Source organism: Entelurus aequoreus, linkage group LG16 (assembly GCF_033978785.1).
Source record: "Entelurus aequoreus isolate RoL-2023_Sb linkage group LG16, RoL_Eaeq_v1.1, whole genome shotgun sequence".
Lineage (NCBI taxonomy): Eukaryota > Metazoa > Chordata > Actinopteri > Syngnathiformes > Syngnathidae > Entelurus > Entelurus aequoreus.
In genome coordinates, this window is record NC_084746.1 from 27,793,792 (window position 1) to 27,819,657 (window position 25,866).

At 38.3% G+C, this 25,866-nt stretch overlaps 1 protein-coding gene across 5 annotated transcripts in view; it reads right to left on the reverse strand.

Moving 5' to 3' along the window:
- Positions 1–25,866, reverse strand: part of st18 (ST18 C2H2C-type zinc finger transcription factor) — a 141,000-nt gene that overhangs the window by 93,894 nt on the left and 21,240 nt on the right. For 4 of the 5 annotated variants that reach the window (XM_062022526.1, XM_062022525.1, XM_062022523.1 and 1 more), the window contains exons 3-4: positions 11,214–11,257; positions 9,671–9,851 (exon numbers count right to left, since the gene is read on the reverse strand). In XM_062022526.1, coding sequence (XP_061878510.1) covers positions 9,671–9,845 — 175 coding nt within the window. In that variant the 5' untranslated portion in view covers positions 9,846–9,851; positions 11,214–11,257. Of the gene's footprint in view, positions 1–9,670; positions 9,879–11,213; positions 11,258–25,866 lie in introns of those variants that run through there. The other variant, XM_062022522.1, reaches the window with a different exon arrangement.

Consider the following 25,866-nt stretch of genomic DNA (forward strand, 5'->3'; position numbering starts at 1 on the left):
CACACATGATTGTATTTCTCTATGACAAAAATAAATAAATAAATACCATTACACCACCACCCCCCCCGTCCGTGGGACAAATTTTCAAGCGCAGCAACAAAAAGGTTGGGGACCACTGATGTAGACCACAAGGACGTGTATTCAACTTAGAAAATGATAATAATAATATGACTCCTTTAATGCGTCCTATAATCTGGTGCACCTCATATATGAAAATAGATCACAAATAGAGCATTTATCGGCAGTGCGCCTTATAATCCGGTGCGCCCTATGGTCCGGAAAATACGGTAAGTTTTGACGACAAATCTCACCCCTATGACGATAAATTCAAATCTTGCGACAACTGTCTTAGCGTGGATGCAATAGGGTGTGCTAAGTGTGCTAGCCGCAGCTTGACGCATTTGCCTTAAATTAAATAATCAAACTAGTGGTGTGCTGTGGAAGCCTGGACAGAGAAATGACAGTTGAAGCACCTTTTGGCTATCAGCAAGTAAAACAAGTGTAAAGGTGACTATATAGCTGTTATTAAATGTCTACAAATGTCTGGAAAGTAAGTAAATACCTGTGCTAGAGATATATTAATTACAAGTATTTGACATTGTCGTCAACAATACATAGCCACTAGTACACAAACCATTTTTGATTAAATGGTATATTTTGCACCATTCTAAAGGAGCCTGGCAACGTCTGGTGTAATAAAGAAAACCCCAGTCAACTAAATATTTCGAGCTTGGATAAAGAAAAAAGAAAAAAATGTACAAGTGAGTAAAAAAAAATATCATAAACTTTACTCTTAATCCAATAACTTGCACTATTTTGGCACTTTCTTGTCTTACACTCTGACCAAAGACAAATGTGCTTAAACTAAAATTAGTGAATTATATGAAAAATGTAACTGCATATGTACATTTCTACCTGTTATGTTGGGTTGTTGCGCTGCTGAGTTCATGCAAAACAGACATTACGTGGATGATTTGCAATTTTGTGATTGAGCATGCAAATGCCCTTTGAGCCAAACAAAGAAACTGATTATGAAGTAAGTTTCTTGGGTGTTGAGTGATTAATGCGGCTGGCTCATTGATTTGCTTTTGTTTCGATCTTACTTAACTTTCTGGAGACACAATTATAATTTGTTTCCAAACAATAATTCCAATCTAGCCCGGGCAAATTAAATATTCCCCTGTGGCCTCTTCAGTGCCATCTCAGATGGACTGTTATCAAAAGACGCTGCATGTAAATTTCTGTTCTTTTTCCGCATGTTACATTTCTGATTGGATATTGTTTTTCTCAAGCTGTTGGAAGGTGACCACCTCGTAAGATTAGAAAGAGGTTTAGCGAGATTTGCACGACTTGTCAGCTTCTGAGGTTTTAATCTTCCGATTTTCACCTCAATGGTCACAAGCCCCAGCAATTGTTATGAGCCATCTTTCTGCATTATCCAAGATATATACGACATTTACCAAAGGAATACATATTTATTTCTGATGTGATGTCTCTGTATTTGTATAAACTGCCTTGTATTTGTGCACATTTATCAAGTCAAATAAAAGTATTCAGGCTTATTTACTGGGATTTATTTGTCCCTCTTCCTAAGCTTGGCAACTTTAAAAACTTCCGCAGATCCAGACATTTATACTCTCTGATTTCTCGCATCATCTCTCCAAGATAGTGATAATACGATTTCTGTGTTTTTTCGCTGTTGAGAAACAAACTGGATTATGAACAGATCACTACATAAACAGCTTTCTAAAAGGAGGCAGCTATTTTAAAAAAGGCTGAAGAAATGCAAAGAGGGATTTAAATTTTAATTTGAATTTATTCCAGCAAGTGAAAGGTTCTTTTGAGAGGGGATTTCAGCAAAGATGACGGTATTTAAAAGTGATAAACAAGCATCTAAACCGCCAGTGGAAAACAGTTCTTTTGCTTCTCTCTAGTGCATGGGAGGAATTGGGCTCCCTATGGTCACGTCCCAAAAAAATAAAGAAAAGGTAATAGTCGTAATTAAAATGTAAATAAGCGTGATCCACGGCGATGCTTTAACTGATTTCCGTCATAAATTGCGTAATTAGCGTTGTGTCTTGACACACCTTGCGAGTATGTAAAGCAAAATGTCCTCAGGTGCGAAATGCTGCTGGAGCTGTACTTGGCATGGTGTACTTTGCTCTCCTCTGTATGGATGCTTAAGGAACACTTCACACTTATCACATGTAATTTGAATCTTGCGCCTCAACGCTGCGGAGGAACATAAGCAAAGTTCAAAATTAAATGCCTCCTAAATCATGCATTGTGTTCCATTTGGTGTACTTGGAGGCAGGATCTGGATCTGTCTGATTAACTTGCGCTGTCAGCTATTATAGTTGTAATGTGTGGATTATATTGATGTGATGACCAGTGAACTTAAGTGGAGAAACCTGCGTGCCACACAAGAGAGACAAAGAGTTACATCATTTTGTTGAACGGCTAATCCGATCATGGACAGTGTTTATGCATTTGCTATCTTCGGAAAATGCCAGCAAAGGCGCTAAGTAAACCTATTTAACAAGACACCCTCACAAGGATACAGTGCCAGTATTGGGATAAAATTTCACACAGCAGCATGGCTCAGTCACATAACCTAAGAAGGCTTAGGAAAATGGAACACCACAAAGTATTCCACTTTACTCCTATGCACAAAAAAAAAGCGTGAATGACTGAAAGCTGGAGTGAACTAATGGCGGAGTAGCATGCAGATACTGTTGTTAATGCTCTGAGTTGTTTCAAAATGCTAGATTATGGTAGTGTGCACCTGGCATCTCGCGCGCTAGCCTGGCAACACTCCTCCCTTATAATTACAATGAACACGCAGTAATGCAGGCTAGAGGCTGAAATCAGAATGGTGTCCTTCAAGACAGCTTTTTCTTTTTTTTCTTTTTTAAATGGCTATAATGAAGAGTTCCTGGAAGTGCAGATGGTAGATGCAGTGTTTGAAGCACGTTTGCACTATAAGGTAAAGAAAGGCCCCTAGTGGGAGGCCACACTGAATTAGACACAAAGCTTTTCATTAGCTATTTAAAATGTCACAAGTTTTTTTTCCTCAGCAGTTATGTATGCTGAAAAACAAGCATTCATTAAAACATATACATTATTAGTATGATTTTATCTGTATATTTTTGATAGCAGTGCCACGTCTCATCCTCGACCAGTTTTGAACCATAACGGCTTGTTCAAAACATCTGTTTTGACTGTTTATATAGTTGCATAGATATCATGTTGCGTCATAGATGTTCAGTCCCAAAATATCAATAATTGACGTATGGTGATATTGTTTTTTTATAACCTTTTTCAAACCAAGAGCTACTTCTTGGGTACTGATTAATGCGAAGGGCTACCAGTTTAAAACACACTTAAATAAATTGCCAGAAATAGCCAATTTGCTCAATTTACCTTTAACTGTATGTTATTATCAATAATTAATGATATTTATCTTTGTGGAAACACTGATCATCTTATTGATTTCTCACAATAAATATATATGGAAACAGATAAATATCAATATGCAACACTTTATTTTTATATTTTCTCTAAGTGCACATTTTTCAAATTGAACATTTTCAAATGATCACTTCTAAGACAGTCTTGTGAAATCACAATATCCCATTTCAACTAGCTAGCCACTAAATTTTTTTAACAAATCATGAATTACTTTGCACCATGTTTGTACAAATAATAACTCATGTAAAATACAAAAGTCAACTCTCAAATATTTTAAATAAATCATGTCACACTTTGAACTGGACACCAAATCTGTTATCTGTTTCTTTGTCAGTTAGTGGGAAGCCTGGCATTGCATGCTTTTAACTAGTGTGTTGTACTCTGGTGTGTAACTTGACACTGCAACTCTGAGTGAGTCTTGCAGATGTGCATCAGTGAGGCGTGTTCTGTGTTTGTTCTTGATGAAGTTCATGTCATAAAAGGCTGATTCACAAGGATAAGTTGAACCAAACAGGCTTGCAACCTTCATAGCTGCTGCGCATACACCACTGTACTTTTCTGTGTCAACAAGGCACCAACAGTTTGGTGCAGCCTGGTGGGCTTTGAGGTGGAGGTCATTTTGCAGTGTTACAATTTCAATCTCCACCTGTTCAGCATCCAGGCTGAATGTAGCACTTAACTGCTCAGCAATGCATGATATGTCCACGTTCATGAAAGGATTAGAAATGAACGACACACATGGCTCAAGCTGATCCAGGTCACAAAACCTGTTCTCATACTCTTGCCCAACTCTGTTTATGACTTGAGAGTACTTTTCTGCAACTTTGTCAAAAGCCTCCGATGCAGAAGCATTGTCTTTCAGCACCATCTGCACAGAGGGAAAGTGCAGCACTTTTTTTCTCTGTAAATGCCAGCTCACTGGTAAGTGCTGCTATTTGAGCTATTTTTAGAACAGGCCAGCGGGCGACTCATCTGGTCCTTACGGGCTACCTGGTGCCCGCGGGCACCGCGTTGGTGACCCCTGTTTTATAGCATAATGTATTAAGATCATTGTGTCACTGCAATTTTCCGCTTTAGATTCCAGTATTAAATGTAATTGAGGGCTAATTAAAATTCCATATTATTATCGTATATTACAAATAAATGATAATGAACGCAGCGCAAATACAAAAACAAACATAAAGCCAAGATATGTGTTTAACAATTGGCAAAACCATGAAAATTGCCCTCTAAATTGGAAAACTCAATATAGATTGTAGAAATTAAGATATTATCATGGTATTAAGCCCACAATACAATATTATTGTGATGTTTGTACAAAAAAAAAGACGTAAAAATGTTATAGTGTGTAAAATGAAGTGGCAAAAATGTTTGAGATAAACACACTTACTATTATTGAACACATACACATTGCTCAAATGTTGTAATAATATTATTACTACAAAGTATATAGACAAACTGTATACATACATACATATATATATATATATATATTAGAGATGCGCGGATAGGCAATTATTTCATCCGCAACCGCATCACAAAAGTCGTCATCCACCCGAACTAACATTTTATCAAAACCACAACCGCCCGCCACCCACCTGTTGTTATATATCTAATATAGACGATGCAAGGCATTAGTGAGGTTAGAAAGCTTTTGCCTGTTAAAGAAAGGAGACTGATCCAATGCAGCAGAGACATTCAATGCGTGCCACGCATTAATATCTCTTGGCCACGCATTAGAGGCTAAGAGATATTAATGCGTGATAATATTATTTATCATTATTATAATATTATTGTCATTTCCATTAAGAAAGTGTTGACTATTATTTTTTTTATTTTTTTCCTGGTCTTTAGTATTCCCTTTTTTAGTTTGTCGCGTAACACGTTTGCTGCCGGCGTTGCCATCTTTTTATTTTTTTCTTCTTCTTCTGTGTTGTGCTGTGTCACGCCAAATGTCTTCCCCCTACAAAAACCTGCCACCCCCCATTTACTTCCGTGGTCATGTTTCCTCTTACGTCATTGACAGCGATCGATAGCACTTCGTCTTTGACTGCCCGTCGCTGGAAGGATACTTCGTCTTTCACAGCTGCTGGAATCTGAAGAAATCGATTATTGTTTTTTTTTGCACAGGCGCGAAACAGGACAGTCGCGTGCCGGTTAAGGACCCCCGGCAACTTTGTGACTTTTTTGGACGCAGCCCCAGGAGGAAATGGGGGGGAAGGTTTTTGTAGGGGGGAGAAATTTGGCGTGACAGCTGCAGCAGTGCCTGATGAATAATTGCTTGTTTCAAAGAGTGCTGCTCGTTTTTCGTATGTGGGTAACAACATTTAACTATGTATATATATTTCCGAATTGGTTCAACCGCCACCCGCCCGAATCTATTTAAAATCTATTTTTTTCGTCATGCATCCGCCCGACCCGCGGATTATCCGCGGACTCCGTGGTTGTGTTCGCAAACCGTGCATCTCTAATATATATATATACATATACATATACAGTATATATGCATATACAAAGTCCGTTTCCATATGAGTTGGGAAATTGTGTTAGATGTAAAAATAAACGGACTACAATGATTTGCAAATCCTTTTCAACCCATATTCAATTGAATGCACCACAAAGACAAGATATTTGATGTTCAAACTCATAAACTTTATTTTTTTTTGCAAATAATAATTAACTTAGAATTTCATGGCTGCAACACGTGCCAAAGTAGTTGGGAAAGGGCATGTTCACCACTATGTTACATGGCCTTTCCTTTTAACAACACTTAGTAAACGTTTGGGAACTGAGGAGACACATTTTTTAAGCTTCTCAGGTGGAATTCTTTCCCATTCTTGCTTGATGTACAGCTTAAGTTGTTCAACAGTCCGGGGGTCTCCGTTGTGGTATTTTAGGCTTCATAATGCGCCACACATTTTCAATGAGAGACAGGTCTGGACTACAGGCAGGCCAGTCTAGTACCCGCACTCTTTTACTATGAAGCCACGTAGATGTAACACGTGGCTTGTCATTGTCTTGCTGAAATAAGCAGGGGCGTCCATGGTAACGTTGCTTGGATGGCAACATATCAATCAATCAATCAATGTTTATTTATATAGCCCTAAATCACAAAAGTCTCAAAGGGCTGCACAAGCCACAACGACATCCTCGGCACAGAGCCCACACAAGGGACGTCGATGTGAATGACTATATGTTGCTCCAAAACCTGTATGTACCTTTCAGCATTAATGGCGCCTTCACAGATGTGTAAGTTACCCATGTCTTGGGCACTAATACACCCCCATACCATCACAGATGCTGGCTTTTCAACTTTGCGCCTATAACAATCCGGATGGTTCTTTTCCTCTTTGGTCTGGAGGACACAACGTCCACAGTTTCCAAAAACAATTTGAAATGTGGACTCGTCAGACCACAGAACACTTTTCCACTTTGTATCAGTCCATCTTAAATGAGCTCAGGCCCAGCGAAGCCGAGGGCGTTTCTGGGTGTTGTTGATAAACGGTTTTCGCCTTGCATAGGAGAGTTTTAACTTGCACTTACAGATGTAGCGACCAACTGTAGTTACTGACAGTGGGTTTCTAAAGTGTTCCTGAGCCCACGTGGTGATATCCTTTACACACTGATGTCGCTTGTTGATGCAGTACAGCCCGAGGGATCGAAGGTCACGGGCTTAGCTGCTTACGTGCAGTGATTTTTCATCGAAAAATTCCACAGTATTCTGGATGATGAACAATGGAGACAGCAAAGAAGAAAGCTGTAGGTGGGATCGGTGTATTAGCGGCTGGCTACAGCAACACAACCAGGACGACTTTGAGTTGGATAACAGACGCGCTATCCGACGCTAGCTGCCGACCGCACCGATGATCGGGTGAAGTCCTTCGTCGTGCCGTCGATCGCTGGAACGCAGGTGAGCACGGGTCGTGATGAGCAGATGAGGGCTGGCGTAGGTGGAGAGCTAATGTTTTTAGCATAGCTCTGTCGAGGTCCTGTAGCTAAGTTAGCTTCAATGGCCTCGTTAGCAACAGCCTTGCTAGGCTTCGCCAGGCTGGACAGCAGTAACCGTGTGGTTACAGGTCCAGGGTTTGGTTCGGTGTCTCCTGATAGTAGAAGTAAAAGTAGTATTGTTGATCTTCTGTCTATCCTTCCAGTCAGGGGCATGTTTCTTCTGTTTCTATCCGCAGTTAAACACGATGCTATCACGTTAGCTCCAAAGCTAAAGTGCTTCACCGATGTATTGTCATGGAGATAAAAGTCACTGTGAATGTGCATTTCGCGTTCTCGACTCTCATTTTCAAGAGGATATAGTATCCGAGGTGGTTTAAAATACAAATCCGTGATCCACAATAGAAAAAGGAGAAAGTGTGGAATCCAATGAGCCCTTGTACCTAAGTTACGGTCAGAGCGAAAAAAGATACACCCTGGCGTCCTGCACTGCACTCTAATCCTTCACTCTCACTTTCCTCATCCACAAATCTTTCATCCTCACTCAAATTAATGGAGTGATCGTCGCTTTCTCGGTCCGAATCGCTCTCGCTGCTGGTGTAAACAATGTGCAGATGTGAGGAGCTCTTCAACCTGTGACTTCACGCTACTTCCGGTACAGGCAAAGCTTTTTTATCAGCGACCAAAAGTTGCGAACTTTATCGTCGATGTTCTCTACTAAATCCTTTCAGCAAAAATATAGCAATATCGCGAAATGATCAAGTATGACGCATAGAATGGACCTGCTATCCCCGTTTAAATAAGAAAATTTCATTTCAGTAGGCCTTTAAAGAAACCCAACTGAAAGTGTGTGTATATATATGTATATATATATATATATATATATATATATATATATATATATATATATATATATACACACACACACACACACACACACACACACACACACACACACACACACACACACACACACACAAAGTTATCAGACAAACATTTAATAATGTAAATACCTCACAAATTGATGCTTGGCCTCTTTGGCATCAAATATATTTTCCGGGTGGTGGTTTATCAAGTAGCTGCTCATATTACTTGTGTTCCCTGTAATGTAGTGTGACCAAACTTTTCTTTTGTCCGTGCTGCCGCCTGGCCCATCTCCTACTTAAAACATGGATACAAATCGATTTAAACCACGATTCAATGTTACTGAAAAAAATGTAGGTTAGAACATCACAACTTCTGACCGGCTTTGTGTGTCGTCTTGAAAACACTTCAGACGAAGGTGGCGACTTTGCCTCGCACTATATGCAGACCAAAGATGTTGTGTTTTCGCCAGGGTTAGTCTGTACGTCTGTTAGCAACATAACTCAAAAAGTTATGGATAGATTTTGATGAAAACTTCGGGAAATGTCTGAAAACCAATCTCTTCTCTCTCCTTTACGACCTCCCACACAGACCTCGCTCACTAGCGCTATGCAGGGAATTTTGGGAGAAGTAGTTTACTTTACCAATTCAAAAGTGCCAGCAAAAAATTACACTGACCAAGTTATCATTTTATACCGTCACACGTAACGGTATTCTTGTGATTGATTTTGATAGCGAAATACCACGGATTATGAATACAGTAACATGAACCTATCTACACTGAAATAAGTGTATGTTTTTCATGATGGACAGTGGAGTTTATTAATCCCCATCCTTTGGCACCCTCCCAAAAAGTCCTATAAAGGCGAGCCAGGAGCCTTTGAATCAGACCACCACTGTGATAGAAGACCAGGTATTGCAACAACAACAAAAATGTTAACTACAAGAAAAAGTTTTGGCATTTTTCAAAGTCGCAGAGGAGCCGCATTAGCATGTGAAAAGAATAAACAGGAGCATTCTCAGTTACACACTACACCTGGCTGGGTACCAACGTCCTTGTCAGAAGTCCACCCACCGCACTGGCTAACACTGAAAGACCTCCCGGGGACCGCGGTGACCATTCACTCGCTTGCCTCTTTTTCCCATGCACCTGTGATTGTTTTTGTGTTTGCTATTTTTTGCTTTGTCTTTTCCTGGCAACGCGGTATCATCTGAGACACACTTTGCCTCCAAAAGGAATTCTCCTGCCCAACAATGTGGCAGGCCAAAGAGTCAAACGGCAAAAAAAACAAACAAAAAAACAAGACGCTGCAGTAATAATTAAAATTGCCTCAAGACAAAATAAGCTTGGGGACTGGACAGTATGAATAAGCTTAAGGAGATACGTTACTTTCATCTGCTGCTTTCTTGCCAACTTGACGGTCCTCGCAGGTGCTCTTGGATGGCTTCTCCTCCTTGCTCTCCTCGGACGGCTCATCCGGCTTCTCCATGGTCCTGGACCTTAGAGAGCTGCTTTCCCGTTTTCCAAAGGACTTTGTCACAATCGCTTTGTCCGCTCCTTTCATTGTTTTCTGTAGAACACATTTACAGCATGACTTCCCAGGTTTATCCCTCTTGTGAGCCATCTGCCCCCTTTTTTTGGCTCTCGCTAAACCTGGGCTCATCTTTCCCAAACCGAAAGTAAGAGAGGAATTAGGGCATTGTGTGCATATGCATTCTCTTAAGCATTCCAGAAACTGTTCTGATTGCCCTGGCATCTATTTAGAGAGCATTTCAACATTTGTTTTTCGAGTGAAAACAATTTTAAAAAAACGGCGCTAGACAGAAGATGGAAAGAAAAAACAAACATGTTTTCACATTTAATCCAACGTAAAGGAAAATAAATAAGCACATTATGCCCTAATTGAGCGCTGTACAGTCCACAAATACTATTACAAGGCCGTTCGGGATTAGCAGTGGAACATACCTAGTTATCTATTTGCAAGTGCCAAGACTGCTAGCAGTGGGCAACTACATTTCAAAAGCTGGCAAATCCAGTTGTCTCCTAAATACAGAAAGTACTTAAATCCAGCGCGAACAGAAGAAAAAGACGGATAAAGGGTGCTCTGCATATCACCAAAAAGCTTGTGCACTTTTCAGAATCACTGGCTAGGTTAAACAAATATGCTAAGTAGAGATCAAAACAATCCTTTGATCTGCAGCCTAGTTTCCAGAGGAATGGCTTGGCTCTTGTTGTAAATAAACTTGTATAAATCTATATAGCATTTGCCTCCAGGTAATATGAAAAGTGGCAGGGATTCGCAGGCAAATACCTTGAGGTTAGGAAATAGATCAGATAAAAAGCATATGAATATTTCAGCGACACCGCACTGGCATTTTGTTGCACACTTTCTAACCCCGTGTGATCATTTTACTTGTTTGGAAACACAAATGAGAAATATCCCATTGCACCCGTTACTCCCTTTCTATACTTTTTAGCTTTGTAGTGAAAGCGTGTTCCTACCTTTAGTGCGCCATTGGGCTCGAACACAGAGTACAACATTGTGTGAAACTTTGTGACAAAAAAAGAGGCTCCAAGAAGAATCCCAACGCAGATGCTAATGCAACTTGCTGACTAACTTTGCCCTCTGTTTTGGTCGAGCACACAAAGCAAAACGCTGTCCATTCAAAAACAGACAGCATAACTCTTTTCACAGAGAGGGGGTGGGGGGGGATGTGAACAAATGAGGCCATGTGTCGGGCTGCAGTCAGTTTGTAGTCAGGCTTGAACGGTGAGGACCACATGGGGCAGGCACCAACTGACACCGTACTTGCAACTAACAGAACAACTTTTGTGCACGCTAAACTCTGCAGTGAACTTCCAACCCAAATTCGAACAACATCATCTATAACCTCAGTTGGTAAAATTTTTAATGAAAATTTGGGGTACTTACATCAAGATGATTCAAAAGTGTCCCATTCAGAGAACAGCATTTCTCTAGGATAGAAAAGTACATTAGAATGGTAAAGGCAAACACTCTCAAATCTAACAAAGTTACATGGAAATAAACTTGAATTTAACAGAAGGATATAAGATTGTTGAAATAGTTTCGCAAACCATTTTATGCTGCTTGGCTTGCTCACAAAAGAAACCCTATATACAGTATTTGGGCTAACAAGATACGAAATGTAATTTACTTGCTTGGTCACTAGACGGCTAAAGGCTGATATATCACAAAGTCCATTGTTTGACTAGTTCAGGGGTCAGCAACCCACAAAGTTGAAAGAGCCATATTGGACCAAGAATACAAAAAACTAGGGATGTCCGATAATGGCTTTTTGCCGATATCCCGATATTGTCCAACTCTTTAATTACAGATACCGATATCAACCGATACCGATATCAACCGATATATACAGTCGTGGAATTAACACATTATTATGCCTAATTTGGACAACCAGGTATGGTGAAGATAAGGTACTTTTTAAAAAAATGAATCAAATAAAATAAGATAAATAAATTAAAAACATTTTCTTGACTAAAAAAGAAAGTAAAACAATATAAAAACAGTTACATAGAAACTAGTAATTAATGAAAATTTGTAAAATTAACTGTTAAAGGTTAGTATTATTAGTGGACCAGCAGCACGCACAATCATGTGTGCTTACGGACTGTATCCCTTGCAGACTGTATTGATATATATTGATATATAATGTAGGAACCAGAATATTAATAACAGAAAGAAACAACACTTTTGTGTGAATGAGTGTGAATGAGTGTAAATGGGGGAGGGAGGTTTTTTGGGTTGGTGCACTAATTGTAAGTGTATCTTGTGTTTTTTATGTGGATTTAATAAAAACAAAAACAAAACAAAAAAACAAAACAAAAAAAACGATACTGATAATAAAAAAAACGATACCGATAATTTCCGATATTACATTTTAACGAATTTATCGGCAAAAAACAAGTATGTCTGGAGCTGCAAAAAATTAAAAGCTGTATATAAGTCTTATAATGAAGGCAACACATGACGTAAATGTCTATATTAGCTATAATAGCCTACTATCAAAATGACTTTGTCTCGTTGACAGAAATGTTGAAATGTAATATTTATTCTACACATTTTTACAACATTAGAAACCATTAGTAAATCAGATGCTACTCAGAAGGTAAGATAACTCCTGGAAATTACTGGCTTTTAATGGCCAAATGTATAGATGTGTGTGTCCAAGTTAAAGGAAACGGCAGGCTGTCTTCTTCTAATAGATTTATTACAATCTTTGGCAAGCTAGGTAATGTTTGCTGTGGTCTGGAACAACATGGCACACAAACAACTATCTGAAATGGGTCATGAGACATGCAAAACTAAATTATATATAAAGAGGATAAAAGTAAAGGATATTAAATGAGCTGAAATATACCTACAAATGAGGCATAATGATGCAGTCATGCACTGACCAAATATGCCTGATTAGCACTCCAACAAGTCAATAACATCAACAAAGCGCACAATTTTTTTCCATTTTCAATTTTTTTTTTTTTAAATGCTCCAGGGAGCCACTATGGCGGCGCCAAAGCGCTGCATGCGGCTCAAGGGCAGCGGGATGCTGACCCCTGGACTAGTTAGTCGGTTAACAGATGAAAAACGTACATGGTTAACTTGTAGATGGTTACTTAGCTAACTAGGTAACATATCAAAGACAGTAAGACTCTTGCTTGCTTTATTCAAAAATACAAAAACATACTTATATGCTTGCTTAACTAGCTGGTTATCACATGACATATTAGGAAAGACAGCTAATAGATTAAAAATACGGATAAAATAACCGATATAGCTACTTTGCGTTCTGCTATTTGCCATTACAGAGATATAACTCACATGCTAGCTAACATGTGAACGATGGAGAAGGATAGCTTACCCGTTTAAGAGCTACACACAATTTATTTTGTAAAATACTAATTATTGTGGAAGAGCAATTTCAATGGTTGGAGAACAGAATGTACCATATTCTTGACCCGTCTGCCTCAGAAGCTTTGCAGTATAGGGAGCTGAATACTGGATGTGAATGGTGTCATCCTCTGTGTCAACTTGTTAGATGGCAGTTGCTGTAGTGGAGTGGTGAGAGCGGCACATATGCATTCTAGGAGAAAATTGTGAAATGACAGATTCTGGGTGTGATACTGAGGGAATGACTAACTAATAGGAGGGGCGCTCCAGGCTGTTAGCTTTGAAAAAGCAGTTTGCACATTACTTTATCTTGTCAATCAGATTCCTGGAATGGAAGAGGTGACTGATAACTCGAATTAATTATTTTCTTATTGCATGCATGTGTTAATTCATGTTAATTTATGTCCCTTACAGGCCCAAGCCAGAATATCCCGAGTAAAGCGCCACCTCTGGCACCCAGATCACCACGCCACTTGCTTTGCATATATTTATAGCCAATGAAAGACTTTTTTTTTTAAAATCCTGTTGGAACAAGGAATGACTGCCAAATTTGATTTTTAAATGTACTTTTAAGCTGTTCCTGTTTTTTTTCCTTTACTTAACCACTAAACTGAAACATGGGGTGGTGTTTACCGCTTTGATGGGATTTGAAAGTTATAGATTTTTAATTTCATAAGTAAATCAAATCCTTTACTTTGTAAATGGTAGTAGTAGCAGAATACCATGCATTTATCATACATCAAATCAAATCAACTTTATTTATAAAGCACATTTAAAATTTACCACAGGGGTAGCCAAAGTGCTGACATGTATAAAAGAACAAACTACAAAACCAATTCACTGTGGTTACATTTTAGTGTAGACTGAGGTTATTCATTTTCACTATTGGCAACTTAAAATGATAAGTTGTTTTTCGATTTATCTGTTAATAAATAAAATTTGAATTCTGCCTTTTTTCTGTTAACTTATGTTCAACTATAGTTAGCTATCAGAATAATCTATCCATCTGACAAATAATGGAGTAGAGCAGGGGTGTCAAAATATTTTAGATCGGGGGCCACAGGGGGAAAAATCTACTCCCAAGTGGGCTGGACTGGTAAAATCACGGCACGATAACTTAAAAATAAAGACAACTTCAGATTGTTTTCTTTGTTTAAAAATAGAACAAGCACATTCTAAAAATGTACAAATCATAATGTTTTTTTTACACTTACATGTTGCGGTTAATATTATTCTATCTTTATTTGTCGTTATTTATACATTCTGAATAAATTATGTGATAATGTTCATCAGTCAACTCATCGGTGTTAATTTTCAATCTATCAAGGTAAAAAAATAATATCAAAATCAAATTACAAGATGTTATTTATGTAATTTGCTCATTTTCCTCGACTGGTGCACTAGCATTATGTGGGTTTTTTGTTTTTTTTACATATGTAGCATCATCTACAAAGATACAAATAATTGCTATTGCGACATCTAGTGGACACATTTACAACAGCAGTTTCTTTCATTCAAAAATTTCGGCTCATTTTTATACTTAGCAAACTCATCCCACGGGCCGGATAAAACCTGTTCGCGGGCCTGGCCCGGCCCGGGTTTGACACCCCTGGAGTAGAGCATACTTGTACACCCGTACAAGTATGCAAGCAAATGATTGATCAACAGAAAAACATTACTTTATTTGTTGAACAGCTAACTAGCTATCTTAAAAAGAATAACTTACTTGTTTGGCTAATTAAGTAGCTAACACAAAGCAGAGGGAGAATGGCTTACTTGTTTACAGAGCTAATACGTGAACAATGGAAAAACGTTGACTTGTTTCGTTAACAAGCAAGCTTCCACTGAGTACCATGTAAAGAAAAGTAGGAAACACAAGCTAAAACCCACAACACGGAAGCTGAACAGCACACCTTTTTGACTAACTCGCGAGCCAACGGTTGACATATTGGAAATGATTACTTAATATTTGGGAGAACTCAAATAAAAAGTATATTTCATTTTTTCCTAACGAAAATTATAATATGATGATTTTTGACAATTTAGTTTAAAAAATTGTTTTAATGAAAAACAGCTGGAGAAGAAGGATGTCTTACATCTTCAAAAAATTAACTATGGTAACTGCATAGAACACTAGAATAGATCATGAAATGTGTAAAAGAAGCTCTTATCATGCTCACTAAAAACAACCCTCAAAATTTCAAGATGAATGCTTTTCAGTGGATATTAAGGGGCTTTTTGTGAGTATTTCATATTAAGCCACATCAATTCTCTCCAATAAACATATGGTGAAGAAGAATATCTGACATGTTTGGGAAAAGTAAAAAGCTAACACAATACTTGTTAAGAATGGCGAATTGAGCAATCGTCAGTAAACATTTTTGACAAATCCAACTTCCCCTGATGACGGCGGGAGGATAAGAGGAGCAACATTTTCTGTGATGAGGAGAGAAACAGCAAGAAGTTCTAACAAGGAGAAGCGTGCCAGGTGGCAAACTGGCGGCACCAACAGAACGCACAATCTGTCTGCTTCTCCTTCCAAACCACTGACAGCTGCCATCACCATCCTCACACACTCGCACTCAGTGGCTCCTCAGCTCCCGGCCCATCCCTCTTTAGTGTTTCCTGCTAACCTCAGAGACAGGGTCACCTGGCCCCTATAGTCGCCCGTCTGTGGGGTCCTGCTGGCCCCCTGGAGACCTGCCTGCATGGGGAAGCATGGCTAACCAAGGTCTAGCCAATTCTGTTTATTGTGCCAACCAAACGGGTCTATTCCTTTGACCCATTAGTTTGTCCTAATCATCAAATCCGGTATTTTAAAGTAAGGTATCACAATGAAAAGGGCGGTTTTTGATCTGTTTTTGATTGTGTTTTATATACAAGTTGTTGCCAGATGGAGTAGCATCACATTCTCTATGTCTCCATTGGAAAACGAATCATACATCTGTAGTTAATAATGGGTCTTTAAATTTGTAGAGGTGTGCCAACTGTTTTAAGATGGAGGGTAATGGGCAAAACTGAGCTTTTTCAGAGGCCCATTACAAAATAAGGCAAAGTGGTGACACAACCTGTACTTACTAACAACTGTTCGAAGTAATAAGCTTATAAAGTTGCGAAAAATAAACCATTTGACTAAAATCTCTATCAAGTTCATTGGACTTGTCTATTGCTCTGAACATGTTTGTCAAAAACATTATTCTATACTGCCAAAAAGACTTTAACAGCTTCAGTCAATCGCGATCAAGAACGAGCAAGAGACTTGGTTATGTCAAGACATTCTGGAAGCCTCAGCAGCACTAATTTATAAGATTGAAATAACTGTATGTTGAGCCTTTATATTTAGTTCTGATCCTATGCTAATTGGAGAAAATATCAAATTCCCCATGTTCACATCCATTTCTGTATGTCCTTTAACGTCAATAATTGGAGTGTGACCAGTGTTTGGTCATCAAAAGTAATTAGTTATAGTAACAAATTAATTCTCCCAAAAAGTAATTGAGTTAGAAAGTAACTGAGACGTTATTTTTCATTTTGTTATTGTATACGCTATTACGTTTGACAACATCTTTAATATCAAAGATATTTATATTAATTGATTGAAGAATAAAAACACTATTTACAGTTTTTTATAAAATTTGACATTGATCTGAACTCAATAGATTACAGTGTCCAACATTTGGTTACAGTTTTATCTAAAGTTTTTTCAGTCTGTATTTTGGTATACCATTGCAAAGAATATTTTTAAATTTTGTGTATTTTCACCTAAGTTTACATTTTTGGTACCGTATTGGGCTTTGTACTTTCCCAATATTTAATGTTGTTACTTTAAGGAACATTTTTAGTAAATTAATATGCATATGATATGCATAGAAACTTTTTTTCAATAAAAATGTTCCTTAAATTAACAACATTAAATATTGGGAAAGTACAAAGCCCAATACGGTACCAAAAATGTAAACTTAGGTGAAAATACACAAAATTAAAAAATATTCTTTGCAATGGTATACCAAAATACAGACTGAAAAAACTTTAGATAAAACTGTAACCAAATGTTGGACAAATAAATGACATGCATTCTAGTAAAACTTTTAAAAACGTGTCTGTATGACAATCTGACAAAAAATTGCATTTGTGTATAAATATTGGGATCTTTTCTTAATGTACTAGTAGAGTGGAAAAACAAGTTGCCCTAATAGTGAAACTATTATCATATATATATGATTAATGACAAAAGACTTACAAAGTTTGCAAATAAATAAATATGATCAAAATAATATCAATCTCATGGACATTCCTGAGCCATTTTGAGAGATAATAAGGAAACCAGTAACAGGAGTAACCACAGATCCCTTCCCCATCAACAACAATGCTGACTTTGTGAGAGCCAACAACGATTACTTTTGGAGAAAATTATTATATTTTTGAGTCCGAGTCTGAGCAATACGTTTTAGAAAGCCGACTGCTACTCGGATGCAGCTTTGTTGTGACACTAGCATTCGCAGCATTGCTAGGTGCTAAACATGCAAACTAATCATATTAAACCATAATGAAACAAACACTTACTGTACAATTTCCACTCTCGCTGGGGTGCTGACTGACAGGACGCTCACATAATTCTGTTTGGATGGAGATTCAATCACAATCCTCACGAAGGGTTAAATAAAATTTGCTGCAACAAGCGCCATTTCGGGGATGTGAAAGTCGACCAGCCTCGCAGTCCATGGCCACATTTGTCTACCAGGTGAGAGATGCATGAATTATAATCTAGAATTTACTTTTAGCACGTTAGAGACGAAGCCAAAGCAGCCGGCGGCAAATGTCATGTTTTGTTTTAGTATTGTCAATAGTTGCTGTGTGTGTGTGTGTATATATGAGTGTGTTTTCTTCTCTTTTTAAATATTTTTTTGTACAGCACTGTGTGTTTGCCCATTGCCTGTGCATGAAAAGTGCTATATAAATAAAGTTTGGTTTGATGATTATTGTGTCAACAACAGCAGCGTATGCTAGCATTAGCTTATTGCAATCACTAAAAAAAGTCTGTCTGCGTTGGTGTTTGTAATAACAATATCACTCATATTTGGTTCATTTTCAAGTCACGACGTGTAAATGGAGCATTGTTGTATGTTTCTAGAGAGTGTATAATGAGCGCAACAGATGACCCTCGATCTGTTGACTCAATTGTTAGCTATTTGTTTTACGATTTCAAATGCTTAAAAAAAGCCAAGCATATGCATTGTTTTTGAATGATAAACACCACATCTCTTTCAAATGTTTGCCTATTCATCCACATTAAATCAACAATCACAACTATTATCTTAACTTGGTGGCATAATTTTTAAATTGAATCAACCTTAGGTAGGACTTTACACAGAATAGTCAATATCTACAAAACTGTACAGTAATCTTATGAATAATACAAAAATATTCTTCTCAAACTAGTTTATCATCAGGTCAACTGCTACATGCCTCAAAAGTTTCTGTATTCTCCACATATTTACACAGAGAAACTTAAAAACTAATTTTATGCTACACATATGGCAAAGCAGGTATGTATGTGTGTTGTAAAACGGAGTTACGATGCATCACTTCGTCATAATTTGTTTATGAGTGCGGTAGAAGTAGCAAATACACATAGCTAACTTACAGTTATGTAGATGTCACGATAACTCGCCTGCTGATGGCATCATACAGTGTCAAAAATAAAATGTGCCCTCTTCACTTTCCCTCAGGTGTTCACATATTACAGCTTGGGACAATCATACTTTTTTTTTTAAAGAATTTTAACTTCCTCATCTAACTGGCTCTACTTCGTCACTAACTACCACCAGTTGTCTCTCATATTTGACACTAATAAAGAACTTTGATTAGATATATTCCGAATTTGTCCAACCCACCTACAAGATTAAATTAAATATACATTTTCGTCGACACTGGTTTACTGAGGGAAGGAGGTGTGTGTACGTGAGCAATGACAGCCGAGGGACAGCGATGAGGGAAGATGATACTAGTGTATCGTGTCGCTTTTTCAGAGAATTTTTCCGTTACTGCTGGTAATTTTGTCATCATCACCCTTGCTCTCTGATGTGTGGCCGAAAGCTGACATTTTGCATTTCATTTAACTAAACTGTAGTAACGCGCCACTTCCCATTTTTAGTAACGGCAACAGCGTTGCAACGATGGGAACAGTAATTCATTAGATTACTCTTTACTAGAAAAAAACAGCCCTAGTACTCTAATTGCGTTATTGCCAACACTGAGTGTGACAAAATAAAGATATGGCAAACTATCCCGATATTTAACCTTGCAATAGGTTTATCCATGAACTCTTCCCACAAATTGTTTTTAGGAAACCTTCTTTCATAGTTCCCCCTTAGTAAGTCATAGTCACTGTTTTACATGCTCGAGGACGCTCATCGCCTCTTGAAATCAAATTGATGTATCGGAATCGTTTACATGAAGTGTGGACTCACTGTAACCACTGTAATGTGGCTGGGAAAAGGCTAGATTACAACTTTGCACTATAAGTTGTTTGTTTTTGTTTCACTTATATAAAACAAACAGACATACCTTGTGTTTTTTAAGTACTGTATTTTCTGGACCATAGGGCGCACCGGATTATAAGGCGCACTGCCGATGAGCGGGTCTCGTCAGGTCTATTTTCATACAAAAGGCGCATAAGATTATAAGGCGCATTAAAGGGGTCATATTATTATTATTTTTATTTTTTTATTTTTTTTTTTTCCAAAATTTAAAACACTTCCTTGTGGTCTACATAACATGTAATGGGTCAAAATGTTGCATAGATTATGTTTTCCAGATCACCTTCAAGCCGCTTTCTGACAGTCGCTTCAGGATGCGCCGTTTTGTGAGCGGTCTTATTTACGTGGCTCACCTTCAGCAGTGTCTTTTCTCCGTCATCTTTGTTGTAGCGGTGTAGCGTGCAAGGACGGGAGTGGAAGAAGTGTCAAAAGATGGAGCTAACTGTTTTAATGACATTCAGACTTTACTTAAATCAATAACGAAGCAGCATCTCCTCATTTGTGGCTCACTAGTGCAATAACAACGCTGGAAATGTGTCCTGTGAAAAAACGTTCGACCGAAACTCTCTAATAACTAAAGTTCCTTGGGTGAATAATGTAAACTCACTACACCGGTATGTTTTAGCGCTTTCTTGGCGAGTTTACTGACAGATATAAGTAGGGCTGCAACAACTAATCGATTATCCATTTTCCATCCATTATCTACCGCTTATCCCTTTTGGGGTCGCAGGGGGCGCTGGAGCCTATCTCAGCTACAATCGGGCGGAAGGCGGTGTACACCCTGGACAAGTCGCCACCTCATCGCAGGGCCAACAAAATCGATTATAAAAATAGTTGCCGATTAATTTAGTCATCGATTCGTTTGATCTACGCTATGCACATGCGCGGAGGCAATTATTATTATTATTATTTTTTTAAATGTTTTTGTTTTTTTATAAACCTTTATTTATAAACTGCAATATGTACAAGCAGGTGAGAAACAATAATCAAAATAAGTATGGTGCCAGTATGCTGTTTTTTTTCAATAAAATACTGGAAAGGATAGAAATGTAGTTTGTCTCTTTTATCCGATTATTAATCGAAGTAATAATCGACAGATTAATCGATTATCAAATTAATCGTTAGTTGCAGCCCTAGATATAAGTAAGAACTTTACACTACTTTATATTAGAAATGGCAACAGCAGAGGATGAATGTCCCATAACAAGAAGATAGAGAAAAAGAAGACGCTTATCAAATACGGTGTCGCCACGGACTACAAAGGTGGACGCGCGCAAATTTTCAGGACTTATGCAGATCCCCAATACAGATCAACAGGTACCAGAAGGTAAGAAAAGTTGCTTTTGCATGATATTTTAAAACAAAATGCCAGATAATATGTCTTACCTTATACACACACCATAATAATACTCGGATGTTGAAGCACAGTACAATCTTCATAGCTTACCAAAGTCGTACTAAAACATTTTGATAGATTTTTGAGCGCCGTGTGTAATGTACTATATTTTCAATGGAACATATACAATTGTGTTGTTTTTTACTTGAGTCATATTGCAGTCTACACATACCGTATTTCCTTGAATAGCCGCAGGGGCGTTAATTAATTTAAAACCTCCTGTCACTCCTGCGTTTACCGGAAACCGGCGGGATGGCCGTGCATGCGGTAATTATTTTGAAACCTCTTCTCACTCCGGCGTTTACCAAAAGGAATCCATAAAATTTAGGCGTGCGCTTTGAGTGTGATGTAAGCATACCATCATGAAAAGCACATTTAATTAAAAAAAACGTTATTATGGTCTTACCTGTACTTATCAATGGAGTCCATTTGCAGCTCCTTCTGACCAAAAGCATCGATAACTTGTTTATAGAAGTCTTCCTTATTTTCTTTCTTCAGTTTTAAAAGTCTCTGTCTCGATGGAGATATTCCTTTAATTATTACCTCCTGCTTCGATTGAAAGTCCAGTTTAGAAAACTGTTTTATTTTAGATACCGGTATGTAATCCTCCTTGTTAAAAGGAAGAAAAAAAAATTTCTTGCTACGTGTGTTCACTTCTTCTGCAGTACCGGATGTCGCAAGAAGGATCACTAGCGCGGCAGCGCCCTCTACCACCAGGAGGCGGGAGTCATTTAATGACTTATACAGTATTTCACACACGCAGCTACGGTATATTAATAAAACATAGCTGCTTACTGTTCTCTTTAGCATACTGTACCGGTATTCAATAGCTTGGACCTTAAATCCTACTGAATAGCTCTTTATGTTTTTTCCTTTGTGCGATTGTAAACTACTGAAAGCAGCTTCCTCCATTTTGAAAATGAGGACAGATGCGTCACTCGTGACGTAACGAATTTGACCCGGTGGAAGTTCTAGCCATATGCTAAATATTTTGCGAAACGAGTTTGACCCGGTGAAAATTATAGACATGCGATAATAAAATTAATATTTTGCGAAACGAATTTGATCCAGCTTCAATAATGAACCGGCGATAAGGCCAAGCATGCGTTAATTATTTTGAGAAACGAGTTTGACCCGGCAGTAATTCTAGACGTGCGAATACTATATTCCCTGCGCCAATTCAAGGAAATACGGTATCTCTTATGCGTGACTGCCATCTACTGGTCACACTTATCATTTCACCATGTACCAAAAATAATAGCTTTGAGGTTGGTAAGCACAACCAAAATTATTCCGTACATTAGGCGCACCGGGTTATAAGGTGCACTGTCGAGTTTTGAGAAAATGAAAGGATTTTAAGTACGCCTTATAGTCCTAAAAATACGGTAATAAACCCTAATTGCAGTATCACCATATCGAGATCTTATTGGTTTCGTCATCGCTGACTTATGATGACAGCATTCTGAGTGGCTTTTAATATAGCAAGGAGATATCAGGGGCCGTACTTATCAAGCTTCTGAGAGTGCCATTTTACACTTAAGTCCTGAGAATTTGCGAAATTTAGTCCTACTCTCAAACTTAAGAATAAAAGCTTTTTATCAACGTTCTTAAGTCTAAGAATCACTCCTACTCTCCACGATATTTAAGAGACCTTCAGAGTTGTCTTAAGTGGTTAGGAGTTGCCAGCAGGGGATGGCACTGAGGCGAGAGAGACGTGCGCGAACGTTCAGGGAACGGAACAATGTTTTTTTTTTTTTTTATGACGAGCAGCTGATCAAACGGTATCGTTTAGACAGAGCGGATATTATTTTTGTCACAGATTTAATACTTTTCGATTCCTTGTTGATTTCTGCATGTGTCTGCAGTGGGCTAGTATATATAGAGCCACCCACACCAGTTTCACATTAGTTGCCTAATTAATGAATTGGAAAGAAAATGTTATGACAGTAGCGTATGTGTGTGGCCGTGAGGTGAGTGACGTCAGTGAGTGTGTGGGCGAAAAAAGAGAGGGAGCGGTAGCGTGAGTGCCGGCGGGGACTAGTTTGTTTTGTATTATTTTGTAGTTTATTGTCAAAATATACACTCCCATTGTCCACTTAAATATTTCCAAGATATTTCTTTATTCTTAGACAACGGATTCCCTTCCGTGATTGGTCATTTCTATGGACACAGAAATGACGTCACCTAAAATTCCGTTTACGGCACATAGTAATGTCGTAATTCAGCTCTGAGTGTGACACTTAAGATTCAGTCCTACACTTCGCTGAAAGTGTGAGTAAGACGCTTGATAACTAACTTTTAAGTGCAGCTTTCAGCGAAGAATGTATTTACTCTTAAGTCAACTCTTAGCAGACTTCTTAGGAGTAATTCTAAGAAGCTTGATAAGTACGGCCCCAGATATCCTCCTAAGAACTCGCGTCCTCTGCAGCAAACATTTATGGAAATGTATAAGAGGGCTATTTTTTACAAAATTTGTAACTGACGAAAGTAGAGCTGCAACGATTCATCAATTAAATCAAACAACTTGACATTAAAAAAATCTATGATATGTATTTTGTTGCTTTGATGATTCGTTTAATTCATTTATATGTATCAAATCCAGACAACTCCAATTAATGCACAATTAATAGCGACGCACCTGCGGTACAGTGATGTAGATAAGGCGGCAGAGTGCCGAGAGAGAGAAAGGGAGCAAAGGTTCCAAAGAAGACGAGAGAAGCTGCTAAGGTTTTGCAATCATTTAAAAGTGAAAAAGTGGTGAGATGTTTGCGCTGTCAAACTGAGCTAGCATTTCACAATAGCACTACATTAATGATGCAGCATTACCAGAAATCATCCTGTATATGTAAGAGCAGCAAACAAGCATAAACAAGGTAAAAGTTTATTTTGCCAGCTAACACCATTTAACTTGCATTACAAATGTTTAATTCAAACACATGGGGCATGTGAGGTTGTGAGTATCTACAGTTTTGTATGTTAATGATAACAAGTTGTTTGTCCAAAAATCAAACATCACTCTTTAAATTAATACCCATTCAAATAATTATATGTTAAAGGCCTACTGAAACCCACTACTACCGACCACGCAGTCTGATAGTTTATATATCAATGATGAAATCTTAACATTATAACACATGCCAATACGGCCGGGTTAACTTATAAAGTGACATTTTAAATTTGCCGCTAAACTTCCGGTTCGAAACGCCTCTGAGGATGCCGTATGCGCGTGACGTAACCCGGGGAACACGGATATGCCTTCCACATTGAAGCCAATACGAAAAAGCTCTGTTTTCATTTCATAATTCCACAGTATTCTGGACATCTGTGTTCGTGAATCTGTTGCAGTCATGTTCATTGCATTATGGAGAAAGAAGCTGAGCAAGCAAAGAAGAAAGTTGTCGGTGCGAAATGGACGTATTTTTCGAACGTAGTCAGCAACAACAGTACACAGCCGGCGCTTCTTTGTTTACATTCCCGAAAGATGCAGTCAAGATGGAAGAACTCGGATAACAGAGACTCTAACCAGGAGGACTTTTGACTTCGATACACAGACGCCTGTAGAGAACTGGGACAACACAGACTCTTACCAGGATTACTTTGATTTGGATGACAAAGACGCAGACGTGCTTCTGTGAGTATGCAGCTTTGGCTTCTAAACATTTGATCGCTTGACCGTATGTGCGCAACTTTTTTTTGCGTATGTACGTAACTTTTTTAAAATATATAAGCTTTATGAACCTTGGGTTAGGTGAACGGTCTTTTGGGCTGAGTGATTGTGTGTGTTGATCAGGTGTTTGAATTGTATTGGCGTGTTCTATGGAGCTAGGAGCTAGCATAGGAGCTAGGAGCTAGCATAACAAACACGCAGGTGTTTTTATGCAGGATTAATTTGTGGCATATTAAATATAAGCCTGGTTGTGTTGTGGCTAATAGAGTAAATATATGTCTTGTGTTTATTTACTGTTTTAGTCATCCCCAGCTGAATACCAGGTACCGTGAGTATGCAGCCTTGGCTGCTAAACATTTGATAGCTTAACCGTACGTGTGCGTCACGTACGTAACTTTTTAAAAATATATGAGCTTTATGAACCTTGGGTTAGGTGAACGGTCTTTTGGGCTGAGTGATTGTGTGTGTTGATTAGGTGTTTGAATTGTATTGGTGTGTTCTATGGAGCTAGGAGCTAGCATAGGAGCTAGCATAACAAACACGCAGGTGTTTTTATGCAGGATTAATTTGTGGCATATTAAATATAAGCCTGGTTGTGTTGTGGCTAATAGAGTATATATATGTCTTGTGTTTATTTACCGTTGTAGTCATTCCCAGCTGAATACCAGGTACCGTGAGTATGCAGCCTTGGCTGCTAAACATTTGATAGCTTGACCGTATGTGCGCGTCACGTACGTAACTTTTTAAAAATATATAAGCTTTATGAACCTTGGGTTAGGTGAACGGTCTTTTGGGCTGAGTGATTGTGTGTGTTGATCAGGTGTTTGAATTGTATTGGCGTGTTCTATGGAGCTAGGAGCTAGCATAGGAGCTAGGAGCTAGCATAACAAACACGCAGGTGTTTTTATGCAGGATTAATTTGTGGCATATTAAATATAAGCCTGGTTGTGTTGTGGCTAATAGAGTATATATATGTCTTGTGTTTATTTACTGTTGTAGTCATTCCCAGCTAGATATCAGGTCACCCCCGGCTCTCACAGCATCTTCCCTATCTGA